Source organism: Crotalus tigris, unplaced genomic scaffold (genome assembly GCF_016545835.1).
Source record: "Crotalus tigris isolate CLP2741 ecotype Arizona unplaced genomic scaffold, ASM1654583v1 scf7180000018340.3345759, whole genome shotgun sequence".
NCBI classification, from domain to species: domain Eukaryota; kingdom Metazoa; phylum Chordata; class Lepidosauria; order Squamata; family Viperidae; genus Crotalus; species Crotalus tigris.
The window spans coordinates 1,551,432-1,577,924 of NW_024096953.1; the positions used below are offsets into that span (position 1 = coordinate 1,551,432).

At 47.0% G+C, this 26,493-nt stretch overlaps 2 protein-coding genes across 11 annotated transcripts; one reads left to right on the forward strand and one right to left on the reverse strand.

Annotated features, from left to right (window-relative positions):
- The first annotated feature begins 666 nt into the window (after nt 1-666).
- Nucleotides 667-23,842, forward strand: USP28 (ubiquitin specific peptidase 28). 10 transcript variants are annotated; one of them, XR_005557564.1, is made up of 27 exons: nt 667-824; nt 3,570-3,647; nt 4,303-4,417; nt 4,873-4,978; nt 5,368-5,530; nt 5,853-5,939; nt 6,713-6,850; nt 7,157-7,230; nt 8,320-8,396; nt 8,553-8,701; nt 8,912-8,973; nt 10,537-10,665; nt 10,781-10,876; nt 11,655-11,816; nt 12,097-12,215; nt 12,809-12,879; nt 13,886-14,114; nt 14,786-14,977; nt 15,587-15,726; nt 15,873-16,058; nt 16,812-16,907; nt 17,849-18,027; nt 18,321-18,399; nt 18,717-18,796; nt 19,061-19,171; nt 19,620-19,743; nt 20,748-20,766. XR_005557564.1 is itself a non-coding variant. In XM_039350498.1 (27 exons), exons 1-27 carry the CDS (start codon nt 759-761, stop codon nt 22,745-22,747), a joined length of 3,378 nt encoding a protein of 1,125 aa, XP_039206432.1. In that variant the 5' UTR covers nt 667-758; the 3' UTR covers nt 22,748-23,842. The 10 variants fall into 10 exon arrangements, 8 of the variants coding, with proteins under 8 accessions (XP_039206432.1, XP_039206433.1, XP_039206436.1 ...); XM_039350498.1 differs by lacking the exon at nt 19,061-19,171 and adding an exon at nt 22,572-23,842 and having other exon boundaries at nt 20,748-20,952; XM_039350499.1 differs by lacking the exon at nt 19,061-19,171 and adding an exon at nt 22,572-22,747 and having other exon boundaries at nt 20,748-20,943.
- Nucleotides 23,697-25,477, reverse strand: CLDN25 (claudin 25). Its single transcript, XM_039350511.1, has one exon. It carries the CDS (start codon nt 25,440-25,442, stop codon nt 24,774-24,776), a length of 669 nt encoding a protein of 222 aa, XP_039206445.1. The 5' UTR covers nt 25,443-25,477; the 3' UTR covers nt 23,697-24,773.
- Between the last annotated feature and the right edge of the window lie 1,016 nt (nt 25,478-26,493).

Sequence of the window (26,493 nt, forward strand, 5' to 3'; positions counted from 1 at the left end):
GCTGGGCGGGCGCCCCGGGGCGCCCCGAGAAGCACGAGGTCAAGGCCGAACCGAGAGGGCAGGGAGGTCATCCATCTCACCCCTGCAAAGCCCCGCGCCCGTCCGTGGCTCCCCCAGCCTCACTACAGTCAGAGGCACACGTCGGATCACCCCGTGGTGTCTTTTCCCCCGACTGGCTGCTTGGGACCCAGGGGACTTTCTCCCTGCGCTCCACAGCGGGAGAAGGGGGCCTGGAGACCAGCCTCGTCTAGGGGTGCAGCCCAAGCGGGGTGATAGAAGTTGAAAAAGTTGAAAAGGGGCGAAGCTGCGCTCTCGACCGGTTGGTCTTCGGCCTGCTTCGAAGTTCGGAAGAGGAGGAGGAGCGCCTCAACGGGAAACGCCCCCGCTCCTGATTGGATCTCAGAGCCCCGCGTTTTCCCGCGCTCCCGAGGACCTCGCCCACCGGCGTCACGTGACCTCCCCTCCACCCGTCGGCGCCCCTCGACCTGCCCGGCGCCTTTCGGGGGGCGGCTGCGCTGGCCTGGCGAACGGCAGTGGGCGGGGCTGTGAAGGTCTCCTGGGGGGGGCGAAGGCAAGAGCCTCCGCGAGGGCGGAGCCCGGGAGGGGGCGCGGCCGGCCCGGACCAATCGGCGCCGCCGTCTTCTCCGCTAGCGGGTGGGCGGGGCCGGTGGGCGTCCGTTAAAGGGGCGGAGCGGCAGCTCCCTCTGGGCCGCGTCGGGTCTGGCGGGCTGTCCGGCGGGCGAAGGGCCGGAAGGAGAATGACGGCCGAGGTGCAACAGCTGCAGGGCCAGGACGAACGGGCCGCGGCCGGAGGGCCAGCGCAGGTGAGGCAGCGACCCCCGCCCGACCTTTCCCACAACAGCCCCGCCAGGTGGGCCGGGACCTCGGCTCCCCGCCTCCCTCGGCCGCCCCCCCGACCAGAAGGCCCCCCACGGGCCTTTCCCCCTCGGGGCTGTGTGTGGAGGATCTCTCTGCGGGGCAAGGCGCGCCCCCTCCCCTTAAGCAGCCTCGTGCTTCCTCTCCCCCCCCCGGGACCCCGCTCTGGTGGGGGAAGCACCTGATGGCGGGGGGGGGCGGGCCGGGGGGCGTCCCCTGCAGGGGGTCTCCCTTAGGTCCCCTTGGAGGACACACCTCTCCTCGCCTCTCCAGTCCAGCCAGGCTGGAGACCCCTCCTCGGAAAGTAAGAGCCCCCCCCCGAATATTTTCCCTCTTGCCCTCTTTTGCGACCCTCATCCACCAGCCCACCAGGAGCTGCCCGGCCTGCTTGTTGCATAAGCCCCTTTAAATTCCAACTTTGGTGCCGAAGACAAAAAGACCTTCCCAGCTCATCCTTGTTGACAAAAAGTTGCAGTCGCCAAGGTGTGATGAGGGAGCTGCTACCTGCCCAGGAAGGCAGTTGCGTTAGTTTACCCTTGGTTGCCTGGGTCCAGAGCTGGGAGAAGCAGTCTTAAGGGGATTGGACACTTTTTGTACCGACCCGGACCCAATACAAAATTTAATCAAGTCTTGTTATAATTTAATGTGTGTGCTGCTCATTTCACCTAGAGATAACTCTAGGCGGTTTACAACAAGGAAAAAATGAGAGGAAATATTAAAATATTAGAATAATAACTTTTAACATTTAAATTGACTTAAATTTGACAAACATGGCAAAGCAGGGAGCAAGATATCTCTGGGGGGGGTCAAGCCTTATAATGATAAATGATTATTTCCACAGGACCAGAGAGAACTCTGGCAGATCCCTGGTGCCTCTGCAGGATGATGGTCTTCCTAGTCTTATAGAAATGGGTCTCCAAACAATATCAAAGCCAGTAACGTGGATCCAATGTATACTGTGCCCCTATGGTATTTTGTAAATGATTAAAACTGATGGGATGTTAATATTTGGGTAGGATAACAAAATAATCTTGCTTGGGAGTCCTACATTAATCAAATGCTTCCTGGAATTGCAGGGCCTGCTAAAAATTGCAAATTTTATCACTTCGAGCTCCCAGGATAAATACAGTTTAGCCTAACTTGTGTCACCCACTCAGTCCGATTGCCATATTTCCAAGAATTGCTCTCTGTGGTTAGCTATTTTTGCTTGTAGATTTTATTTGAGTCATCTAACCATATACTTCCAAGGAATTCTTGGGATAATCATACTCTGAAAATACCATACAACACTCTGAAGTTAGAGTTCCTCAGATATTAAAAATTAAAATTACAGGTCAGATAATTAGTTACAAAATTTCTTAATAGAACAAGTAGCTGTTATTGCCAGTAGCTGAGATAGAGGATCCTCACAGTTGTGTTTGTTGGAATTCTCTCTGCTTTTGAGCCTTTGTTTTTTTGAAATCTGTGTTCTCTAAAGATAAGTTTTTTAGCAAATATGTAGGCATAATGTTGATGCTAGGCCAAGCATCAATAAGAATTTTCTCCGTTTTTTCTCTAATGGGACTTTGGAAAGTAACGGAATGTGGTTGCTCATTTCTTTTTTTAAGAAAAGCTTCAGCAAAAGCTGAACAGGAATTTAGGACCTCTTTGAAATGTAATCTGGAATTTGGTCGATTTGAACCTAACTTAGATGCTGCTCTGCTATTACTCCCTAAACTCTGGTCTGCTTCCCGGTACCTCTTAACATTTTCTTTTAAACTGGTTTGTGCAAATGCCAATTTGCTGGTTAGAGTGCCATTTTCAGCGGGCTGCATATCCAACACCTTGTTGTAAATGAGAAGTGACCAGCCGCGATGGCATGCGCAGCCAGCTTAAAATAGCTTCTCCCCAAAGCTCTGCGCATTCTTTGGGCTCCTTGTATGTCTGTGTGCAGCATCTGCCAGTGTTGTGGGTAGAATAAATACTCTGCTCCCAGATTTGGGGGAGAAAAGGGCCTTTGGGCTGGTGTTTCTCAGATAACAGCTCTGTTCTTTTTCCTTCCAAATAATAAAGTTCTAACTTGCCTTGAAAAAGAAACCGGAAGATGGTGCTTTGTTTTATGAACACTTGTTGGCCTTGAAAAGATGCTCAGGTTGTGTGTTTTGGTCTCCTGAAGATAAGTAGCCATCTCAGTTGGGATGTTTGGATTTTTCTGTAAAGGAGACTCAAAACATTCAGCATGGAATTATTTTTAGCCAAGCCAGGTGTATCAGGCTAGGAGGATCTTACTAAAAGAGAGACAGGGCTTTCTTCAAAGAATTTTGTTTACTTAATCCATTTAAATGGCATTTGTCTTACTTTTGCGGGGACTTTGGCTATGTGCTGGTGATGTCACAAGAATAGGGGCACCTGCTAATCGAGAGTAACCATGTTCCTGACAACATAAGTAGTATCGATGCAAAGGTGATAGGGTTGGGAGTCTGGTGACTTCTTCTGTATAATGTGGGGCCGTTTTATTAGTTTTTATTGGTTGCAGTAGCGAGTAGCCCAGAATTAAATAAACAAAAGCCTTTGTTCAGACCATTGGCTCTTGGAAAGGTCTACCAATCTATTTTTTTAAAAAAGGTGCTTTCATGTTTTCTTGTTTTTGTTACAGGCCTGCTGTCTGCCTCTTCCCTTTCTGATAACACCCTCTCTCTCCCATTTTAACCCAGACCTGCAGTTTGCTCCTAAGCCAGCTGAAAGAGATCACGGGCATCCACAATCCGCAGTTCCTCCGGGCGGCACTGAAGGTTAGTCCCCTTTGCTGAAATGGAATCCTTAACCTGCTCCCCGTTAAGAGGGCATTGGATGGTCTGCCTTGAAATTAGTTTAAAGTGGGTTCTGGAAGGCAGACCCCCCCCCCACATGCCACCATTGCATCGCCATCCACTCTGTTTCCAACTGCTTCTCTGCTTGTTTTGGCCCTTGAAATCCAAAACGGGCAGCCCCGCTCTCCCGGAGGGGTTGCTCCCAGCCTCGACAAACAGTGGCATTTGGACAGCTGTCCACATTCCTTCTCCAACATGCAGCTCTGCTCTGCTTCTGCTCCTGTGATTCGCAGCCAGTGCTGTCTGGTCTGGAGTGTGCATGGACTGTTCCCCCATGGTACATGAAATTGAGCATCCAATTTTAAATATACTTTTTCGTCTTCCTTAAAGTTGTCTTGCTCTAGCTATAAACCAGGGCAATAAGTTTAACAAAAAATCCTCTAGAGCAGTGCTTCTCAACCTTGGCAACTTAATATATGTGCACTTCAACTTTAAGAAGTGTAGACTTCAACTCCCAGAATTCCCCGGCCAGCAAATTCTAGGAGTTGAAGTCCACACATCTTAAAGTTGCCAAATTTGAGAAACACTGCTGTAGAGGAGGAGAATGTCCCCTTCTGCCACCTTTGTTTCTCCTCAGGCTGCAGATGGAAACCTTATGCAGGCGGTTGGCTTCCTCACAGAAGTCAGTGACCGAGAGTCAGAGGGAGCCCCCACTGCTTCCAACTGTGAGGGAAGGGAAAGACAGGCCATTGGTGAGCCCTTACTTTTCTTCATAGACTTTTCCCAGCCCGCGAGCATTAAATTTTCCAAGGGAGGCTGTGTGCAGACTGTGAAAATCTACACAACACATTCTGTCCCTCTGGGACGGAGTCTTTATAAATAGAACCAGAGACCAGAAAGGGCCTTTCAGCTCTCTTGCTAAGCCCCAGCTAGCGCTTGTGGGATATAGTGGAAAAAAACAGTTCTCAGAAATCTCCGTCATCGTGGCTAGGCTGCGTTGAGTCACTCTTGTTCTGAGGGTGAGGATGACGCGAAGAGCCAAGCAAGCTGGTAAGATGTCAGCAGATCACAAAGGGCCAGTGGTGCCTTCTGATCTCTCTCTGCCTCTCTGGATGAGAGCTTTGCTATTAAATGGCTTCTTTGGGTGGGGAGACGGAGCATTTGAACTGCACTGATGACTAATATTGGTTCCTCTCTTGATTTCCAGCTCAGGATGAGAGCCCCCAAGAGGATGCTGATCTTCAGGAACCCGCTTCTTCAGATGGCCAAGATTTCTCAACTGGGAAGAAGGATTTTGCTGCAACAATGAATGCGTATGCCATTGTTTTGTTTCTCACATTTTTCCTGTGGGAAAATCTCCCACGCTCCTTTCTCTCCAGCAGCCTTGTCCCACTCTGCCCCTATCGAGGTCGCTGCTGCGTTTGCATGCTCCCGATCCTCACAAGAGAAACGTGGCCAAATCTATTCCAATCAAAGTTTTCCATTTTCAGCAAATGTCCAGCTGACTAGAATAATCTATGTTCCTAGCAGAACAGGCTTTTCTTGAGGGCCAAAGTCTACTGAAAGAGGGATGACAATTATCCTTCGGGGATTGCATGTTGTTTTGTAGCACCTTATCAAGATAGATGAATTAGTGAAGATGGCTAATTGCTTCTAGCCAAAAAGACCTCCTTGCAGTTGCTGCTGTTTCTGTTTCTGGCAGAGCCCGTGAGCTGAGCGTAGCCGAAAACAAAAACCGTTCCAAAAGGAAACGCTGTGAAGTTTGGGGAGAGAACACCACTCAGCGTGACTGGCGGCGGGTCAGCGGATGGCCAGTTGGGATGAAGAACATTGGAAACACCTGCTGGTTCAGTGCAGTCATACAGGTAATTTGGGGTGCTGATGCTTTTCTGGGTCTCTGCTGGAATGGGGCTCCATCAAACTCTTGCTCAGCCACTTTAAGGTGAGTGGACTTCAGTGGGCCACGGAATTCTGGGAGTTGAAATCCACCTGGTTGAAGTGGCTGAGATTAAGCACCACTTCCCTAATTAACCACTATTTTTCTTCAGTTGATGTAAGAGCTAATTAGTTCAGGTTTCCCTTCCTGCTCTCTGTCACTGGGCTGGGCTTTAACTCGCTTAATGGAGCGTGTAGACTCAACATACAATCACCTGAGGAGCAGAAGGTTAATTTCAGGGGGGTTGTCAGTCTCTCTTCCAGCTGCCAGAATTCCGGCACCTGGTGCTCAACTATTCCCTGCCAGAAGCCATCCTTGACAACTGCCGCAGCCGAAATGTAAGTGATTCCTGGGTGACAGGAAGGGAACTTCCTTGTTGTTACAACAGGGCTAGCTGAACACTGACAACCTGCAGGGGTGGGAGATAGTTAAAGATGAAAGAGGGTTTCTGATTTTTCCAAAAAATTTAAGGACTCTCCTGTGTTCAGAATCCAAAACACAAAAGTTGTGCCAAGCTTTCTGTGATTCGATGGCATGATTTATCAGGAGTCTCCAATTTTTGTTTTCTCTAGCAAATTTCAAACCTTTTCAGTCTTTTGACTGTCACTCTAATCACAGTCTGGGCCTCTAAGGCTTTCCATATGTTGGAATACCATTGCTACTTGTTTTGGCTTTTTTACTACAGTTTACCTTTTGATTAAATTATCCCAAATATCTTTAAAACCAACTTGACAACGATGTGTGGTCATGAACTCTGATCTAGAGAGACGATGCTGGGGTTGCTGGCCACCCCATAAAGGCTTTCTCTTGAATTTTTATTGATGGAAAATTTGGAGAAAATAAACAGGTTGGGGTGCTGTTGAATAGCCCAGGTTTTAACTAGAAGGGAGCATGGTGATGCCAGTCCCTTTCCTCTTGGCTGCAAAGCCAGCCCATACTAATCCATAATGTGCCCTAGTTAGTTTTGGCTTAGATGGTTTATAAACGGAATTCGGGTTGTGTGAATTGTGCGCCACCAGTCACTCCAGCAGATACAACTTCTGCTGATCTAATACCCATTCTTGGCTTGTTGTTTCTCTGCTTGTTTATGGCACCTCTTGTTGTTTTGCAGGAAAAAAGGAACATTGCATTCATGCAGGAACTCCAATATCTCTTTGCTTTAATGCTGGGAACACGCCGCAAATTTGTAGACCCAGCGACCGCCCTTGAACTTCTGAAAGGGGCATTCAGGTCTCCCGAGGAGCAACAGGTGAAGGTCTTCCCAGGCCTGGGCGGCCGCTTGGCCCAGGATCACACTTGGACTATGCTGTACAGCAGTGTTTCTCAACCTGGCTGACTTTAAGATGTTTGAACTTCAACACCCAAAATTTCCCAGCCTGCAGAGATTTAACTTGAAGGCAGTTCACAACTCTAACATACAGAAACATTATAAATTTAAAGCCATTTTAAAATTAAAAATTAAAGTCATCCAAGGTTACGTAAAAACGTAAGAAAACTGTTCAGAGTAAACGTCTCCACAAAGTAACATTTGATGTTCCCTCTGTCTCCTTTTTAGCAAGATGTGAGCGAGTTCACCCACAAACTCCTGGACTGGCTTGAAGATGCTTTCCAGCTGACAGTGGAAGTTGAGTGAGTCTGAAGGAGCTTCGGTGATCATTTTGTGAAGCTGCCCAATTGCCAGAATTTGCCGCAAAGAAGATTAAAAAAACCAAAACCAATGCCTGTTTGTTTTCCACTTTGTACGGTGGTGTGATTCTCTCTGCTACAGCAAAGTGTCAGGGGGCTGGGTGGGCCTGTGGGTGAACCTGAATGATGTAAAAGTATATTTCTGACTTCAAGTAACTTGACCTGTTCCGAGCACCTGAGTTAAATTATCAGGGATCATGAGTTCCAATACAGTTGGCTTGTAACCAAGTGAACTCTTAAAATTCCTGAGGTCTCAGGTTTCACAGCCGGACTCACTATGACTAAGCACTGTACATTTTAGTGAATTGACACAACATCCCATCATGTATGGCTGTTTAGGACCTCCCAGGAATGGTTGAGCTCTGGCTGAATTCCTGGTTGTAACCGGCAGCTCTCTGCCTATAGGAAGCCCATATGTGGGGAGAAGGGTTTGAGTCTGCTCCTCTATGAGGGCTTCTCATAGAAATGGGGGACTCCTTGAAGGGAAAAGCATATTGCATCCTGAGCTCCCATCTGCCACCCAAGCTTGGTGAGATCCAGATGAATCCTCCAAAAGCCAAACATGGGGAAAGCGCATTGCTTAGCTTCTAAACAAGTTGCCTTGGCGATTAGCCTTGTCAACCTGTTTTTTAGAAAAATGGTGAGTTTGCTTTCAGAATAACAGTTGGAAAGGACCTTAGAGGTCTCCTAGTCCAACCCCTGCTCAGACAAGAAACCCTATACCATTTCAGACAAATGTTTGTCCAGTCTCTTGTCCAGTGTTGGAGCACCCACAATATCAGGAGGCAAGTCGTTCCATTGATTAATTGTTCTGTCAGGAAATTTCTCCATAATTCTAGGTTGGAACTCTCCTTAATAAGCTTCCCTTTGTTACTTCTTGTCCTGCTCTCAGGTCCTTTGGAGGTTGACCCCCTCTTCTTCATGGGGGCCCCTCAAATATTGAAACGCTGCTGTTGTGTCACCCCGGCTCGTCCTTTTCATGAAACTAGGCATACCCAATTCATGTTCCCTTGCTTTCTCCTTCTGTGACAGGAATTCCCAGGACAAATCGGAGAACCCCATGGTTCAACTTTTTTATGGGACTTTTCTAACTGAAGGGGTTCACAAAGGTAAGCTGGAAGACCTTGCAAATTGTCATGGAAGTCTTCTCAGCGCTGTTGCTGGCTCCTTCGGTGTTTTTCTACCACACTTAAAAAGACAATCTGTTTGGGATTTGGTTTTGTTCTCCTTAAACTGATGGGTGTCCCCCCCCCTCCCCTATTTAGGCAAGAGGTTTTCCAAAATCGAGACCTTTGGCCAGTATCCCCTGCAGGTTAACGGCTACAAGAATTTGCATGAATGCTTGGAAGGAGCCATGGTGGAGAAGGAGAGCGAGTCAGACCCTTCCAAGCAGACGGTGACCTATACACAAGAGGTTAGTGTTGTGGCATTTATACAACTCACAGGGAGCCAGAACAGACTTGATAGTTACCAACTTGAAAACATAGAATATGATGTACGAGTGCAGGCTGGAGTTGAGGGAATGTTGTGGAATGACTTAGCGGCATGCAGTGTATGACCTTTATATTTCATGCATTGAGTCTGGAGTGCGAGTGTGATAAAAATATTTTTCTTTCTGTTGAAGCCTGCCTGTAGGAAAGAGCCAGTGCCTCCGTATTTTCGGGGGATAAAACTACAGTTTTTGATTTAATGGTATGCTTTTTCTGTCTATAACTTTGTCTTGTATCTGGGTATATGTGGCACTCTTTTTTTTTTTCACTCTCCAAAAATCATCTACTGATCTTAACTTAACAAATCCTAAAGTGATCATGTTGCTTGCATCTGATATACTTGAAATCTGTTCAGAACTATCCTCGTTTGCTTCCTGCAGTTCCTACGGCTGGCTGAGGAATTCTGGGAGTTGAATTCCAGGCTTCTACACTGGTGTAGAGAAAATAAAAGAATTCAGGATTTGCACACTTTCTAAATCTGCCTAGGAGATGTTAACCAAAGCATTGTAGTTCAGTTTCTGTGGTCCGAAGACCATATATATGGAGAACGTTTAAAGCATCCAAGAAACGTCAACTGGACAGGATCTCACCTTCCAGCCAAAACTGATGAAACTTCTTGGATGGGGAAGCGAAACAATCTCAAAGAAAAAATGAAGAACTTCCAGTTGCCTTTTGAAAAAGCACCTTTGAGGCAACCCTGACCTGGATGGCTGAGAAACTCCATAGGCCTTCACCCAAGGAAGCCTTCCCACGGTCACTGTGGGAAGAAGCGTAATAATTCAGCTTCCACCTGGGTATCCAGGGGAATCTGAAGGGCTCCAGCTGCCCTGGGAAACTTTGAAAATAGTTGGCTGGTTTAGTTAAGCACTCATTTCATTTCTTCTTCAGGAACTTGGGGAGGTTCTCCCAGATACAATGGAAAGAGTAAATGTTACAGCACCTTCTTAGAACAGACTAGCCACAAATAGCTTCCAAGGGGAGGTGCAGTTTTAATCATGAGGAGCCCATCTGGGTCTATTAAAAAGCTGGAGTTCGTGGCAGGGGTTTTTCCAATAGGGCTTGTAGAATTGCAGAGAAACTGTTCTCATCCCATGTTCAGTTTGAAATGGTTTTGTAAAAATTAGAAAATAGTATTGGGACAGGAGTTGGCTCTGGAGCACCTGTGTAGCAGGTTGCAAACATCCCTCTCCACTTTTGCAATCCTCCAGAATGGATGAGCCTGGTGACCTTCGGCTTTTTAACTATATTTTAAGGGGTGTGGAAAGAAAGTGGGAATGGGGAGTACCAAGTTTGCCCCCTAAAACTTCCAGCTCTTCCTAAAAAGCGTCTTGGCCCATCCATTTGCAGCGTGCAATTCTAATTCAGTGTTTCTCAACCTGGGCCACTTTTAAGATGGGTGGACTTCAACTCGTATATGCTGTGCTGGCTGGTGAATTCTGGGAGTTGAAGTCCACCTGTCTTAAAGTGGCCCAGGTTGAGAAACGCTGCTGCCAATCAGTTGAAGTTCTGTACATCTGCTTCCTGCTTAGCAGGTGGTTTGTGGGAGGCCTTTACTCTCTTGAAAATATACTGATTTTTCACCCAAACCATACAATCAAATTTGCTGAACTCAAATAGCGATTCCTCTTTTTCTGGGTCTGATGTGAAATGGGATCCAAGTAATTGTTTTTCCTGCTTGTATGTGGAGAACATTGTTAATGAAAAAAAGGTGGTTTATAATTAGCATCCGTGCATCTGAGCCTGTTGCATCTCTATTCCAGCGCTGGTTTACAAAGCTGCCCCCAGTCCTGACCTTTGAACTTTCCCGCTTTGAGTTCAATCAGTCCCTCGGGCAGCCAGAGAAGATTCACAACAAGCTAGAATTCCCGCCAGTCATTTACATGGATAGGTAAAAAAAAAAAAAAAAAAAGCTTTGTGGCTTGAGACTTTCAAACCTGCAAAAAAGATACTGTGGGGTTGTGTTAAGAGAGAGCACGCAGCTGTCAAAACTATGTTTCCTTTAGGTTCATGTATGACAATAAAGAAATTATTCAAGCTAAAAGAGAAGAGATCAGGAAACTGAAAGAACAGATGGCCATTCTACAGCAGCAATTGGAAAAGTATGTAGTCTCCCTCAAACTCTGAATTTTGCCTTGCGGATTCGATGAGCTGAGGCTTAGCCAACTGGCGTCTGTTTCCCACTTTCTTGTCGGGGAGAAAAACCCAGCTTTCAGCTTGTCTGTCTGTCCTTGGACAGGGGTATTGTGATGAAGCTTTGTAGAAGCCTCTACCGATGTAGATTTATTTTAGATTTTCTGGAGAGCTGCACAAGGTTGTTCTTCAGATATAGACAGCCAACCTGCCATCCCTTTCTGCAGCTGGCCAGCCCATTCTCTGTTCGACTGCTGTAATGCAGGCCCGGAAGGAGAGGCTTCTGTCTCTTGTACCATTTGAAGAATCTGTTCGAAGAGGCCCAGGAGCAGGACAGGACTTATATCCAAAAATATCAGTAGTCAACCATGATTTAATATTTGCCCCATGTTCAAGGGGCAAAGGAAAATAACCCTTTTATCACTGGTGTAGTTTTGAGCCCTGGTGGCACAGCGATTAGAATGCGGTATTGCAGGCTAACTCACTGCCACCAGTTCGATCCTGATCAGCTCAAGGTTGACTCAGCTTTCCATCCTTCCCAGGTCGGTAAAATGACGACCCAGATTGTTGGGGGCAAATATGCTCACTTAGAAAGGGCTGTATAACACTGTGAAGCAGTATATAAGTCTATTAATTGCTATATTGTTATTGCTGTTTGATCCCGTTGAAAGGGAAGGCCTTGCTTAATTGAGTTAGGGAAGACTGATGATTTTGAAGTGGGTCTGATGATGGTTTGCTCCTAATTAGGTACCTGAGATATGGTTCTGGCACAGACCGCTTCCCTTTGCCGGATATGCTGCAGTCCGTTCTTGAATTTGCCAGGACCAAACTTTCCTGCGCAGCAACTATGACAACAGCAGAAACGAAGGCAGAAAAAGAATCCTCGGAAACGCATAGCAAGCCAAGCAGGTAAAACTGGGCCAAGCTTGGTGTGGCTTTCCATCATTGCTGCATCTAAATTGAAACAATCAGATGATAAATCCGATTGTTTTGCCTCCTAGAAATTATGCCTGTTTGGGGGGAGGGAGGTCTAGAAACTCAAAGAAAAATGCATGTAGGTCCCAATCAGCTGCATTTTTAAATCCATCCTCCTGATTTCCGTCTTGTTGCCATCTCTGGCTTTTGAGTAGCGCTAGCAGCCCAGGCCGAGAGGCAGCAGCTGATTGAGCCCCTCTTTCCCTCCACCCAGGCGCCCAGGGGAGACGTCAGATGAGCCCCTTCCTCCTCGGGCCATCTCCGAAGATGAGATGAGTCTGGTCATTTCCTGCCTGCAGCAGTGGAGGGAGGAGGCTGAGCAAGACATGGAAGGTCTGTGCCCAGAGATTTCACATTCATTCAAGAGTTGTTGTTTAGCAGCTGAGATATGCACCCTATTTGCATAAGGGCTGATTTCCATTCCGTTCTTACCCGAACTGGAGAAGGGGGCAAGGTATCGATGCCATGTGCCTGTCACAGTATTAAGTCTCCTTTTTTTATGTTCATGGGATGTGATCAGGAAATCATAACTGATCTCTCTCAGAGCATTTTGCAGTTTTCATGGCTGAAGTTTCCTTGGCAAAGGACAACACCTTGTCTGGCCAAAGAGGAACATCTTCAAACTCTTGAATCATCCAAGTGGCCTCTCTAGATCCAGCCATCATTCAGGGCCAGCCTTTCCTTGAATATGAGCATTACCCCAGTTTGTCTCCAGGGGGGGTGGGGGTGGAATGGGGTCTTTGCCCTGCTTTCCACAAAATGTCCTGACATGCAATTGAGGACATCTGTGATCACACATCTCTTAGGTGGCCTGATTGCACAACTAGTTGAGAAGCATCTTTAGAGATTGGTAAAGCAAATCTTACCTTTTCTTTAAGAAAACATAACTGTTGCTCGCTGGCTTACTGTTTTGCTTTGATTAACAGACTTGAAGACTTCCATGCTGAGGCTTTCTGAGTCGATGGATCATGTCTATGCTGATCCTCAACTCTGCCAGGTAGGGTGTCTGCCAGTCTTCCTGGTTGTATGAGCGCTTCTGACATCGTATTGGCACCGGTTCCCCAGAAATAAAATCTTGTCATATAAGAGAGGGATTCATGGTTGAATTAATTAATACTTTTCATTTTTTTCAGATAAGGTAATTTATTCCTCCGTATAAAATTAGCCTGGAGGTCTCAGACTAAATTTCCAGGATTTGGGAATACCTGGGAATTCAGACTCTATATTCTCTTACAAACAATGACTTTACCTTGTTTTTGAAAATGATTTGTTCATGTCAGTCAAAGCTAAACCACAGGCACTTGCATCTACCTGCTGTTTTTTTTGCCACACACTGAAATGCAAGGTGGAACTTCTGAGTATCACACCTGGCATGGTTGGTTCACTGTTGTCTCGCAAAAGAGGCTGAGCATTTTAATGGAAGAGCTGGAACCTGGGTTTTTTTGGGATTGCTCCTGCCTTTTCTCTCTAGTACATGGGTCTCCAAACTTGGCAACTTCAAGACTTGTGGACTTCAGTGCCCAGAATTCCTCAGCCAGCCAAGATGAGGAATCCGAATCCTGGGAGTTGAAGTCCACACGTCTTAAAGTTGCCAAGTTTGGTACATAACAAAGAGGAGCTTGGGCGTGTTCCAGATTGTACAGTGTTTTGCTGTTCCATCCCCAGCAGGATCAAACATCAAGGTCCTGTTAGTTGCAAGAGTTCTCTCTGGCGAATGGCTTCCACTGAGTGCCACTCGGTTGGACGTGTCATTGGTAGCTGGCCGTGGCCCTGACTGTTCTGGCCACAACGGTCTCTGCAGCCCAGCTTACCAACATCTAAAGCCTTGTTGTTCCCCCAGGAAAAGAATCTGTGCTAAGCCTTGATTATATGAATGGATCATTCTTAACAGGCGCAACAGCTGAGAATTTGCCTCATCAAATCTTCCCGTGGTCATGTTACTTCACCTGATAAAAATAAACCTGAAAACCGATGGTGTCTGCGTTTGTGTATGTGTTTTCCAGGTCCCTTATCGCTTGCATGCTGTGTTGGTCCACGAAGGCCAGGCCAATGCTGGCCATTATTGGGCCTACATCTACGGCCTGCCTCAAAAGACCTGGCTTAAGTACAACGACATCGCCGTGACAGAATCCTCCTGGGAAGAACTGGAAAGGGATTCGTTTGGGGGCTTGAAAAACACTAGCGCCTATTGCCTCATTTATGTTAGTAAAAAACTACCACACTTCGCAGCAGGTGAGGATCTGAACTCAGTTCTTGATGATGCCTCTTCCCTCTTGGGGGCTGGATGCCCCTGCATAAGTTAAGAAGGGCTGCTTGAGAAGAGCTTTCCTGTCCTCTGGTTAGGAGTGGACCATGGTCTCCTCTCCTGTACCTTTGTGGAGGAGATATGCATCCCTTGAAATGAATGGCCCTTGGGGAGAATCTCTCTCTCCATCCTGGTTCTGTGTATTTGGGATGGAAGCAGCCTCACTTTAGTTCCAAGAGGAATAAACTTAGGATTCGGTAAGCAGCCTGGGGCCAGTTGGAGACGGCAGGGACAAACCACTTCCGAAAATGCTGCCAGGAAAACTGGGTGAACTTGTCCAGGCAATTGCCAGGAATCGAGACTGACTTGAAGGCCCAAATATACGTAGAGGCAGTTCATAAATCGTTGGGTTGCGAAGGCAGGAAAGAGATGGGACTCTGTACTCTTCATCTACTTGGTCCTGTACGTGCACACAAGGCACCACAAGTCTGTTCTCAACAGCTGGTCTTTGATGCTGGAGACCGTATATAACCATCATGACCACCAGTAGCAACTTGTGGCCCCAGCATCCCAATATAAGAGCAAAGGACAGGTTACAAACTACGAAAGTTAACCATGTGTCTTCCTTGGGGAACCTCTGCTTATCTTTCTTTGGTAGTTTATGATGATGGGCAACCAGAGAGAGAAGTAGAAGTGCTGCCTCTGGAACTTCAGCGTTACATCGAAGAAGACAACTGGAGGGTAGAACAGGAGATGGCTGAACTGGAAGAACAGTCCTGCAAAATGGCCCAGATAGAGCAATCCTCCGCCCCTGTGGAGTCTCAGAACCTGTCTTCTGACTCAAGCCAAGGTGAGAAAAAGGCCCACTCCGTTCAGAAACCCTACTAGCAAACAGGGAGTGAAATTGCAGGCCAGGAAATGATTGTCACGCAAAAAAGCATAAAGAGCTTTGATCAGGCTAAAAGAAACACATTTGTGGGCCTGTGAGCAGAGAACAGCACAAGATATTGTTCCATCTGTTTTGGGCGGTTCCCTCAAATGTACTAGAACTGCCTTCTTGTGTTGCAAGCTTACCTGTGTCTGTGGTTGCAGCAAGAGAATAAACACTAAGGGTTCTAAAGTCCACGAAGGTTGTGGCCCTGGTTCCAGAAGGAGAACCCCCTTGGATCAGAAGGTCCTCATTGACTCTATATGGGTAAAACGGAGGTGACCAAAACGTGTGTGATCCTTGCAGGGAGTCCTAGCTGGGGCAGGCTCCTAAATTTACATTTCCCCCTGAATCTTCCCTACGCTAAATGTGGGCGCTGTTTAGTAGCTCCTTTTTTTCTGGAAGTCTTCTGGAGACTACCCCGGCATCCTTTAGCTGTAGATTTGGGTCCTGCCAACATCAACAGCTCCCCGTAATATCTTTGGGGAGCATAAAACCTGGAAAATTCCTCTCCGCTCTTTCTCCTTCCAGAACACTCCTTCCCCTGCGAGGGTGGGCCACATTCGCTCTCCTCCGAGCACGCCGTGATGGCCAAGGAGCAGACTGCCCAAGCCATCGCCAAGACGGCCGATGTCTACGAGAAGGATGGCATCCCGGCCGCTCTGGACCAGGTGAGGGTCCTCATCGGTGGTCCTCTTCCTGCCTGTCCTGCTGAGCCTCTTGCCCTCTTTGGGCCTCTGTTGCTGCTCCTCTTGCCTTCCTCTCACTCCCTTCTCCTCCTCCTCCTCCTCTTCCCCCCCCCCCGGTGCTGCCACAGCCCAAGGAGGCAGATCCAGAGAAGGCCCCCTCAGAGGAAGGCAACCCCACGGCGCAGGCAGAAGAGCCCCAGGAAGCGGAGCGGATGGAGCCTTCTGCCCCACCCAGCTCTCAAGTCTCGGAGGTGGAGATCCCCAGTGTGGGGAAGATCCTCGTTAGGTCGGATGCGGACGGCTATAACGAGGAGGTACCGTCACTGCGGGGGCAGCCCTGGGAGTAGAGAGCTTGGGTGGCCTGATTGGGAACTGGGGAAACTGGACGAATCGGCCCAGCCTTCCAGAGCCTCACAGGGTTTATGTGCAAGAAACTGCCCGACCCCTGGCCCCAAGAGCTGTTCTGTTCCTGATGGCCTCCTTCACAAAATGGAAAACCCCGGCCACACTTTGAAACTTCCTCTGCTGTCCCATGCAGTTTTATTGATGGCTGGCTATCAATATACAACTGAGCTAACATCGTGCATCATATCCGGGTCTGCCTGTAAAATGTGATTGTGCTGTAAGGAAAGGCTACGTGGCTCCTTATTTTATCGCTTTTGGTTATCTGTGTGGTCCGTAGTGCTCTCTGAGCTTGGTTGGGATCTTGTGTTATATTTCATGATCCAGCTAGGTAACGTCATCAGTAGTAGAAGTGCAAACCCCACTCCCTTTTAGCAGTGATGATGTTACCTAGTTGGTCATGAAATGTCTGCAAGATCACAACCAAGCTCAGAGAGTACCAAGGACCCCACATTTCAATCCTGAGCTATAAAGATTCTCTTCTGTCAGTCGCCTTCCAAGGATCTGGATATGGGGACCCACCCAAACAATATCCTCCCTAAGCTGAACTTGGCTCTTTTGCCTGTGGGATAATGGAGAGCTTATTTCAATCCAGCCTCTTTCCTCCCTCCTCTCTCTCTCTCTCTCTCTCTCTCTCTCCCTCTCTCCTCTCTTCTCCGTGGCAGGTGATGCTTAGCCCCGCCATGCAAGGGGTGATCCTGGCCATTGCTAAAGCTCGTCAGACCTTTGATCGCGATGGGTCTGAAGCAGGGCTAGTCAAGGTAGTACGTTACACCTAAGCGTACATGTCTGTTTTTTTCTGTCCACAAGGGATGAGGTATATTCTCTGGGTCAGGGGCCTGTCTGCCTTGCTTCCCTCTTTTGTCTTGGAATGGGATGGGATGTAGAGGCAGGTGGTGGCCAGGTGGTCAGCTGGATGCCAAGTTCTGCAGGAGTGGTGCTTTTGTCCTTTGGGGGGAGAGTTTTAGGCTTAATATAGCATTAATCCAGTAGAGAAGAGGGGACATTAAAAGAAATGGAAGCCAGAGGTGATTACTTGCTCTGCCTACTAATGCAGTGTATCTGTTTGATATCTGAGCCCATTTCGTATTTATAAAAAATTCTACCTAGGGAAGGTTCATCTTCCCGGCTGAAATTCCAAAAATCTGGAAGTCTTGATTCAAAGCAGAAAGTAGGAGTTATCCAACTCCTTTGTGGAAATCCTTTCCACAGTTAGAAAAAATAAATCTTCAAGATAAACTTCATGAATTGTTTATTCATCTGTCCAAGATCATATACACCTTAAGGTGCCCATTAGCATCTGAAGTGACCATTGTGTTTTACAACTGTAGGAATTCTAGACACTTAGAATACATCTGTGCTATACAAGCAGCCTTTTCTGATCAACATTGAAGAACAATAAAATAGGAAAACACCAAAAAATAAACTGAGCTAAAAAAAAGCTAGACCATCATAAAGGGTAATCACTTCATCTTTAACACTGGACTGATTACCTGTTCAGGATGTTTGTTCATGCTACTAACTTAGAGATTCCTGTGCTTTCTCTGCCGCATCCAGCAGATTCCTGTAGATTCCTGTCACATGTCAGGGAGAAAAAAAAAATCTCCTTCCCCTTGAAATCAGCTGCAACACAAAGGAAGCATCTGTGTTGTGGATTCATAATGAGCCAGAATGATAAAGTTTTGACCACCAACTTCCCCAGGCATTCCGTGAAGAATATTCCAGACTCTACTCGTTGTCAAGAGAGACCCCAACGCCCCAGAGTGACCCCCGCCTTCAGCATGTCTTAGTTTACTTGCTGCAGAACAGCGCCCCAAAGCAGGTGGTGGAACGGACTCTCCTGGAGCAGTTTGCAGACAGAAACCTCAGCTACGATGAAAGGTTGGTCCAAAGCTGGTGGAGAGGGACGCAATACCAAAAGAAGTGATTTGTAGCCCACAGTTGAACTTCGGAGTCCTTGATGCTCTCTGAGCTTGGCGGTTTGCTTGCAGGGGTTTCATTAGGGTTGGGACAAGCATGAGACATAAAGGAACCATCATCAGGTTCCAGGCATTGAAGGAATTGCTGGAAAACCACTTATCCTCAGTTTTGATGGAAGCAAATTAAATTTAAATATTTGTCTGGATGCCACCACCTGGATTCCCATTGTTCCTTCTCTCTGTTCTGGGAAACAGATCAATTAGCATTATGAAGGTGGCACGAGAAAAGCTGAAAGGAATTGGCCCAGATGAGGTGGACATGGAAGAGTACAAGGTAAGAAGCCCTGATTTTCAAACCAGACACACAGATACAGAGCGTTTGTGAAAAGCAGGCTGGCTCCCGATTCTCTGTCACAGCCTGCTGTGTTGAAATAGCACTTGTACTGCTGCTGCTTTGGGGAGTGCTGGCTGAGCGTGTCCAGTAGCTCACCTTTAAGCCACAAGATGCCCCTACATGGAATAACCGACCTCGGCTGTGGCTTGGCATCACCTGGGGAGGCCGGAGACCGCCTGGGGCTGCAAGCACCAAGAAGGGAGGGGAGGAAGTTGAACGTAACCACCGCCAGGCTTGTGTTTTCTGTTTCTGGGCAGAAATGGCACGAAGACTACAGCTTGTTCCGCAAGGTGTCCGTTTATCTCTTGACCGGGTTGGAGCTGTATCAGAAGAACCAGTAAGTTCCTCAGCTCAGATTTTAGAGGCAGCTGAAGACTTCGGGCCTGTTGAGTTGATGTTTCGACAGACGCACCGTGTAAGGTTGTCAATGTGTTGTGTGTGGTCCCCACATGTCTTAAGTTATTTGCAAGTGGGCAGAGTTGGGTTTGGGCCGCTCTGCCTCTGTTTTATGCACTTAGCTGAATGGTTGTGCGGTTTTGTACAATATGAGGAGAAACTACTCAATTTTAATAAACAATAATAAAAGTTCTCTTTTGTCCAGAAATCTGTGTGACTCCAAACACCTTGAACGTTGTCATGAGAGATTTGTTGGGAACAGAGGCAGGCTGTTCAAATTCCTCCTGCACTTGTGAAGGGCTCCCTGAAGTTGCTGGTATTCCTACCTTCTGCTATTCCTAACTGGATCAAAACAATGATGTATTTCTGGTGATTTTAAGTTCAGAAAGACATTCTAAAACTTCTTTACTTCACTTCAACTCCCCTTGATAAAGCCTCTTACCTCTAGAACAGAGGCCCCTAACCTTTTGGGCACCAGGGACCGTTCACATGGAGAGAGGTTTTTCCATGGACCGGAGGGGACGTGGTTTTGTGTGCTGCCTGCATCCGGCGGATAGGGCTTTGCTTGTCTGTGCAGACCGGTTGCTGGCACGCTGCAGCCCGGTACTGGTCCACAGACTGGGGGTTGGGGACCCCTGCTCTAGAATAAACCAAATAAAAACGATGGTCCGAGGGTTGAGCCTGACACCGGGTATGTTTGTGTCCATCCATCACAGTGGCCGGACGTGAGGCACATACCCGCCCTTTTTTCTTGCCCTCCTCAGGTACTGCGAGGCCCTGACCTATCTGGTGTACGCCTATGAGACCAACTCTGTCCTGCAGGCCAAAGGGCCCAGCCGGGGCGCGGACTCCGCCCTGATCGCTCTTTACAGAAGGAAGTGCCTCTTGGTGGGTATTTGGGGGACCCCTCCCCTCCTTCCCCCTCTGTGGATCGGAGGCAGGGTGTTCAAATCATTCCTCTCGCTGTCGTCTGGGTTTAGATTGAAAATGGGATATTGCCGAATGCTCCTTACATCGCTGTAGTTACAGGCAGTCACCGACTTACAACAGTTCATTTAGTGACTGTTCAAAGTTACAACGGCATTGAAAAAAAGGGACTTACGACCATTGCAGCATCCCCGCGGTCACCTGATTTACATTGGGAAACTTGAAAACTGACTCACATTTATGCAGCTGCAGTGTCACGTGTTCCCCTGTTGCGACCTTTTGACTAGCAAAGTCAAGGGGGAAGCCGGATTCACTTAACAACCGTGCTACTCATTTAAGAACCACAGTGATTCACTTCACAAATGTGGCCAGAAAAGTCATAAAATAGGGCAAAAATCACTTAACAAATTTCTCAATTAGTAACATAAATTTGGGGGTCAATTGTGGTCATAAGCTGAGGACTGCCTGCCTTTGAAAAAGATCGTATCAGGTGCCTGCAAATGATTATCCTTCCAACCTGCCCCTCTTAATTTAGAAGTTGTTTAAAATTTGGAAGCATATACCAGCTAGACCAGTTTAACTTTGGGGTAATTCTTTTGGCTATTTCCTTTTTTTTTTTTCCAGCCCTCCCCGGCAGATTCTGTATGTAACAGGTTCTCTTGATGGCTGGACTTCAACTCCCAGAACCCCCCAGTCATCTTCAAGTGGCCACATTTGACAAACACTGCACTAATTGGACTGTGTTTCTCAGCCTTACTGACCTTAAGAGGCGTGGCTGACTGGGGAATTCTGGGAGTTGACCTCCGGCCATCTTCAAGTGGCCAAGCTTGAGAAACTCTGCTTTCTAGAAAAGGCACAGCTGGGCAAAATACCCATGCTCGGTTGTTTTAAAATGTGCTGTCTGAATGCTGGGACGGGCCTCTCTGGATCCTTACCAACCGACTCCTGACGTTGCTTTGCTGCAGAGGCTGAACGACGCCGCAGCTGCCCTCTTTGAAAGCAGCAACGGGAAGGAAGTGGACGAGGGGGTGAGCGTCTTGAACGAGCTGATCATCCCCTGCATGCACCTTATCATGAACAACCATGTCTCCAGAGACGACCTGGATGCCATTGAGGTCATGAGGAATCGCTGGTGCGCCTACCTGGGAAAGGATGTGGGTGGTAAGAAAGGTGTCCTGGGCACGCTGCCAACTTTCTTCTACCTACTTTAGTTGCCTCTCTGTGTTCTATTTATTGGTACTTGTAAGAAAACATCTGCATATTCATGCAGCTTGACTTTATCTATTGGGCTTTCTTCTTCTTCTTCTTCCTCCTCCTCCTCCTCCTCCTACCATATCCATTATCGGACGTTGGTGATCCTGAAATACAAGTAAAAATAAAGATAGTAGGACAACGGGGAAGGGGGAGCGAAGAGTGCAAAGTGTCAGTTGAAAACAACAGAAAGAAAAGCATTAAACTTCTAATTTTTTTCAGTGCAGTAGAATAAAGGTAATAACATTTCAGCCTCAACTTTTTAGTTTTGCATACTTGGAATACACTAGCTATTTCTATCGCAACAAACTTATCAGCAAATCAGGATTGCATTTTTTTTTCCCTGTCAGAAGCACAGCATCTAGAAGCAGTTTCCAAGCAGAGATGAAATTGGATTTTTTTTTCATAAAAGGAGTTAATTTAGCCATCTCTGCTAGCTCTACCAACGCTGCAAAGGTGGCGAAGATGATGGAAGATTGGATTTCCCTCTGGAGGGCCACTTTAGTCATGTTACATTCTGTGTTGTTGATAGTCCTGGATATATTCAAATCCCGGACCTGGAATTCTCTGTGACTTTAAGAGGAGAAGCTTGTCAATTGATGGTTACTCCAGTGCAAGCAAGTTTCAGCGGCTTCCTCTATTGAGGGAGGGGGCATGCCTGAGCTTGCTTCTTGGTGAGGAGTTGCAGCAAGCATTCTCTGTGGCCTGAAGTGGTTAGGTGCACATTTCTGCACCCAGGATAGTACTTGTTACTCCATTTTCATGGCAGCAGGCTGAGCCTGGTGATCCAGTTCCTCAGCTGAGCCATGAAAAGTGCAGCCCATCAAGTTTTCTCACGGAAATTTGAGACAAGAAATCGTACAGCTGGAAGGCAGGTGGCTCTGCAGAGGAAAGGCTTATTCTTGGGAACAGAAACAGCTAAAGAAAATATGGTCATCTGGAAGCTGCTGTATTTTTTATTTATGTAGAAATTTATATAGCTGCCCAACCCACCGAATGCAACTCTGGGTAACATACAACCAACCACCACTAAAACAATACAACAAGCATTAAAACAATTAAGCATAAAGAAAACCAAGATTGTAGGGGAATAAAAACCGCCCAAAGACAAAACAGCCAGTTCACAAGCTCCCCCTCTCGGGGGGGTCTCGGGGGTTCCTGGCAGGGATGGGGCTAACCTCCCCTTGGGGTGTTCCAGAGGGCAAAAGCCACAGCTGAAGCCCCCCCCCTCTTCCAGGTTCCTCTAGGTCATGAGTGTCAAACTTGCCACGTCATGTGACGTGTCGTGACGTATCACAACTTTTTGCATTGCCGGCAATGGGGTGGGTGCGGCTTCAGTATGATGAAACTGGCCTGTGGGCCGGCAGTTTGACCCCTGTGCTCTAGGTGAAACTCTTTGGCAGGCCTGCCACATGCCTCTCCTGCTGGACCTGAGGGACCGGCAGAGGTATCTCCTCCATCTTATGGAGCTACTGAGAAGCTACTTCAAAGGAGCCAGCTTGCTGGGTTCCCATAATGTTCTCTTTCTTCTCCTGCAGAGAAGCTGCAAATGAAGCTGGGTGAATTTCTGCCCCGCCTGCTGGACTGTTCTCCGGAAGGAGTGGTTCTGAAGGAACCCCCCAAGATCCGCCCCAACTCGCCCTACGATCTCTGCAGCCGGTTTGCAGCTGTTATGGAGTCCATTCACGGGGCCTCGGCGGTGGCCGTGAAATAAGGCAGCGAGCCCTCTCGGCTTAAACCCTGGAGGCCCCTGAGCCCCCCAGGAGTGGAATCTGGGGGGGGGGGGCAGACAACTCTGGGAAGGCTCCTTGAGGAGAGGGACTGTGCTGAAAGACTCCACCTTCAGCCTGAACAGTGATGCAGTGCATGTCTAGGGAAGAGCTGGCAGGTGTGGGGCTCTTGGACGTGCACCAGCTGCATGCAGACATGGGTTTTGGAATGCCCAGTGAGGTTCCCCGTTAATGATTGACTTTAGTTCCTACAAGGAGCTTGGGGGCGTTTTTGGAAGAACTCTGCCACTTTAAACTAAGCGTTGTATATAGACAATTCCATCTTGCCAAGTGGGTGCTTTATCTGGCCAGTTGTTTAAGGTGCTTCTTGAGAGCATTCTGTTGTGTGGACCCCTTTAACTTTAAAGGCACCTGCCTGTCCCCGTCCCCCCCGCTGGTCTCCCATGTGTTAATTGGGCACTGCTGGGCTCCATGAACGGATCAGCCCACAGCAGTGCAACTGATTGTGAGGAGGACTGCGTGGAATACTGGCGAGGGGCCTTGACCCTCGCTGTCTTTCAAGCATAGCAAGTTCAGGCATAAGTCAAGTCATCGCCAGAGGGTTAAATAGCACGTGGGGCAGTTTTGGTAAAGGAACTTTAATTGTAAACCAGGTTTATTCGCAGTGAGACCATACATGTGTTAGCAGTCCATCTGCTCTCTTAGGCAGCCATTCTTATGGGTGAACCACTTGGCATGCAGCTGCTGCCCTGGCTGCTGGTTTAGGAACTGGCATTTGTGCCGGAGGACAGTAATGCAGAATCAGCAGAGCGGAGAGATCAGAAGCAGCTTCCTTGAACCTTCCCCCAAATAATTTCTTGAATGTCAATCACCGAAGTTTAATTACCAGGGTAGTATTGGCAAAGTACGCACTGAAGTCAGGATAAAACCAAGTTGAATAAGTCACACTTTTAATGGTTATATTTTTCCTCAAGATCTTTTAAAGCAACCTGTTTTATTAGAACGCTAACAAATTGAGATGAAAATACAAATCTGATGAGATTTCTGGTTTCAAAGTGCAATAAATATTACCCTAAAGATATTTGTAGTTTTTTCTATCCCTGAAAAATACAGTGTCATCTTCTCTTAACTTTCAGCAATAATTTTGAAGACTTAAGGCCTGCCTCTTGCAGTTATTTCACATACAAAACCCAACAACCTCTTAATTTCCTTAGATTTGGGGAATAAATAAATTGCTTCATCACCTCTGGCTGTAATCTTCAAAGTGCCAGTGCATGCCTCTGATTGCAGAAGGCTGAATCTAGAACTGTTTTGAAGTTGATAACTCTTCCTACATGACCTTTCTATAGAAAATGGTGGCACAACAATCCAGCTGTTGTGTCTCCTGTTGATGACAGGTTGCCTTAAGAAGGCATCAAATTTGAAAGGAAAGTTCACTGAACCAAACAAGGCTCGCTCCTGAATTCATCCCTGGAAGCTCCCTAATGCCTAGATTTATGGACTGCTTCCTTCTACCCTCTTCTGAAACAGGATATCCCAAAGTCTCCACTCAAGATTACTGATCTGTCTCTTATGCAAAGTAGAAGAGTTCCAATTTCTTGTAAGCCCTTAATTGCTTTTTTAAAGCCTTACAATGCTTGTTGAATGGACCTTTATTTTGCAGACATTCTATCCTCCTTGACCAACATTCCTTCCATCAGTAAACAGAATGTTTTTACCTCATTCTTCTCCAAAAGATTAAATGTGGGGGCAGGGAGGAGAAGAAAGCATTGTCTTCTACATCAGAGCAGATACAGGCTCGAGTACCCTCAAACAGTACATACTCAATACATTCCTTATTTGCAATTATGGACAAAAAGCTACACGACACAATAGAATGCTAGGTTGTCCCCTTGTCAATGTGATTTGCCCAGCCATCCTTTGCAGAAATCTAAATCACAGCTCTTTAATATTCCACATGTTGATATATCATCCCATTCCAGGTGAGATCTAGACACTCAGGAAGGTGCATCAGATGACAAGGTCTGCATTTTTAGGTGATGAGTGTGGGTGCCGGATGGCGAGTGTGGCTATCTCTGCTTTATGGTGGATGGCCGGCCTCTTAGATGCCTTCGGGGTCTTTAGGAAACAGGCAGCACTGATTACAAGGCAGCCACCTAACAGGAGGAAAAATGCAGCAAACCAGCCCAGGAAAAGCGCTTCGCCAAATTCCCACCTCGGGACAACATTTGGTACGGTTTGATCCCAAAAGTCTTGCACCGTGTTGTAGGCAAACCAGGAGATGGGAACAAGAGTTGTTATTCCAGAGATACAGAAGAGAATCCCGCCTGTAATCCCAAAGTGTCTTTTCTGTCTTGGGTCACTTGTCTTCAGGCAGTTTGATCCCAAAAGGGCCAAGGAGAAGGCGAGGAAGCCCAGTCCGTTGGAAGTAACCATAAGCACCCTGGAAATCTTGATCTCCAAAGGCAGGGCCAGAAGAGAAGCGTAGTTCTCACACTGCGTGATTGCCTGACTGACGCAGGTCTGCCAAAGTCCCAGATTCCAGACTTCAAGGTCATTTAATTCCAAGTTGAGGCTCTTCCAGAGAGGCACGTAAGTCGTAACACATGACAAGACCCAACCAAAGAGGGAGACAATTAGTCCACTCAACTGAATGGTGGTGCTCTGGTGCCAGTTCATATCTTGGCTGTTGGGTACCTCTTCTTATGCTGACTTTTGAGCTCTGTCCAAAGCTTGGATGAAAATGTTCCTGCAGCATTTTATGCTGTCAGGAACCTGCTATAATTGGCTGTAAGGCCAGAATAGATCTTTTGTGGTGCCAATATTTTTCTTTCTTAAGAACAGAATAGGTGGAGAAACTGAATCTGATAGCATTAATTCTTGGGTGTGGCCACAAGCCTTTTTTCATACCTGGTTGGCCTTATTTGTTTCTTTAAAAAAAAAACCCTCTGCTTTCTGGCTTAAAAAACTTCCAAATCCCAAAAGCAGAAATCTCACTGTTGAACTCCAGAAACCTACCTTGCAATCCCCTTCTAGCACAAGATGTGTTGCATTCAGCAAGCTAAACAAACAAAGCCATCCGAAGATGATACCAAAGGACTAAAATCCTGGATCTCATTTCTTGGATGGTGTAACAAATAATGAGTTTCATTGGTTACAAGCTATGTCCCCAATTCATAAATGTCAATAAACCTGCACGTCCCCAGTTCATAAATGTCAATAAACCTGCACTTACATTCCTTTATGTAAGCTGGTTGTGTTGCAAAAGAGAGAGAGAGAGAGAGAGAGAATGGACTTCACACAGACTGCTTCCCCGTGTCGCCTTCTATAAGCCAACATACAAACAAGGTCTACCTTCAAAGGATTTTCCTTGTTATTGCAGGATTACTGTCTCTTTCCTACTCTCTTTCTTCTGTTACAAAATAAGATGCTGTTGCCGCTGCTAATGTATTTCCTCTTCCAGGAGTTTGATCTTTAGATTGGAAGGAATTCTGGTACTTCTTCAAGGCTAACATCGGTTATAAATAAGTAAGTAGAAAAGAAAACCTCACCTTTCAGTTTTTTAAAAGAAAAATAATTCCTATGACCTTTTCATGAAAAACCAACCACCGTATCTTCTTTTCTTTTAGGCACAAAATAAAACCTGCACCCTCCACAGCTGATCTCTCTTGAAAGATGATTCAGGGACAAATTCCAGGCTTTTCTTGCAGCAAAAAGCCACTTGAGAGGC

Bases quoted from the DNA above. Each gene is read 5' to 3' on its own strand.
- USP28 (XM_039350498.1), top strand. From the start codon at position 759: ATGACGGCCGAGGTGCAACAGCTGCAGGGCCAGGACGAACGGGCCGCG. The intron at 5,531-5,852 runs GTAATTTGGGGT...GGGGGTTGTCAG, and splicing joins GGTTCAGTGCAGTCATACAG to TCTCTCTTCCAGCTGCCAGA. The intron at 19,744-20,747 runs GTGGGTATTTGG...GCTTTGCTGCAG, and splicing joins ACAGAAGGAAGTGCCTCTTG to AGGCTGAACGACGCCGCAGC.
- CLDN25 (XM_039350511.1), bottom strand. From the start codon at position 25,442: ATGAACTGGCACCAGAGCACCACCATTCAGTTGAGTGGACTAATTGTC.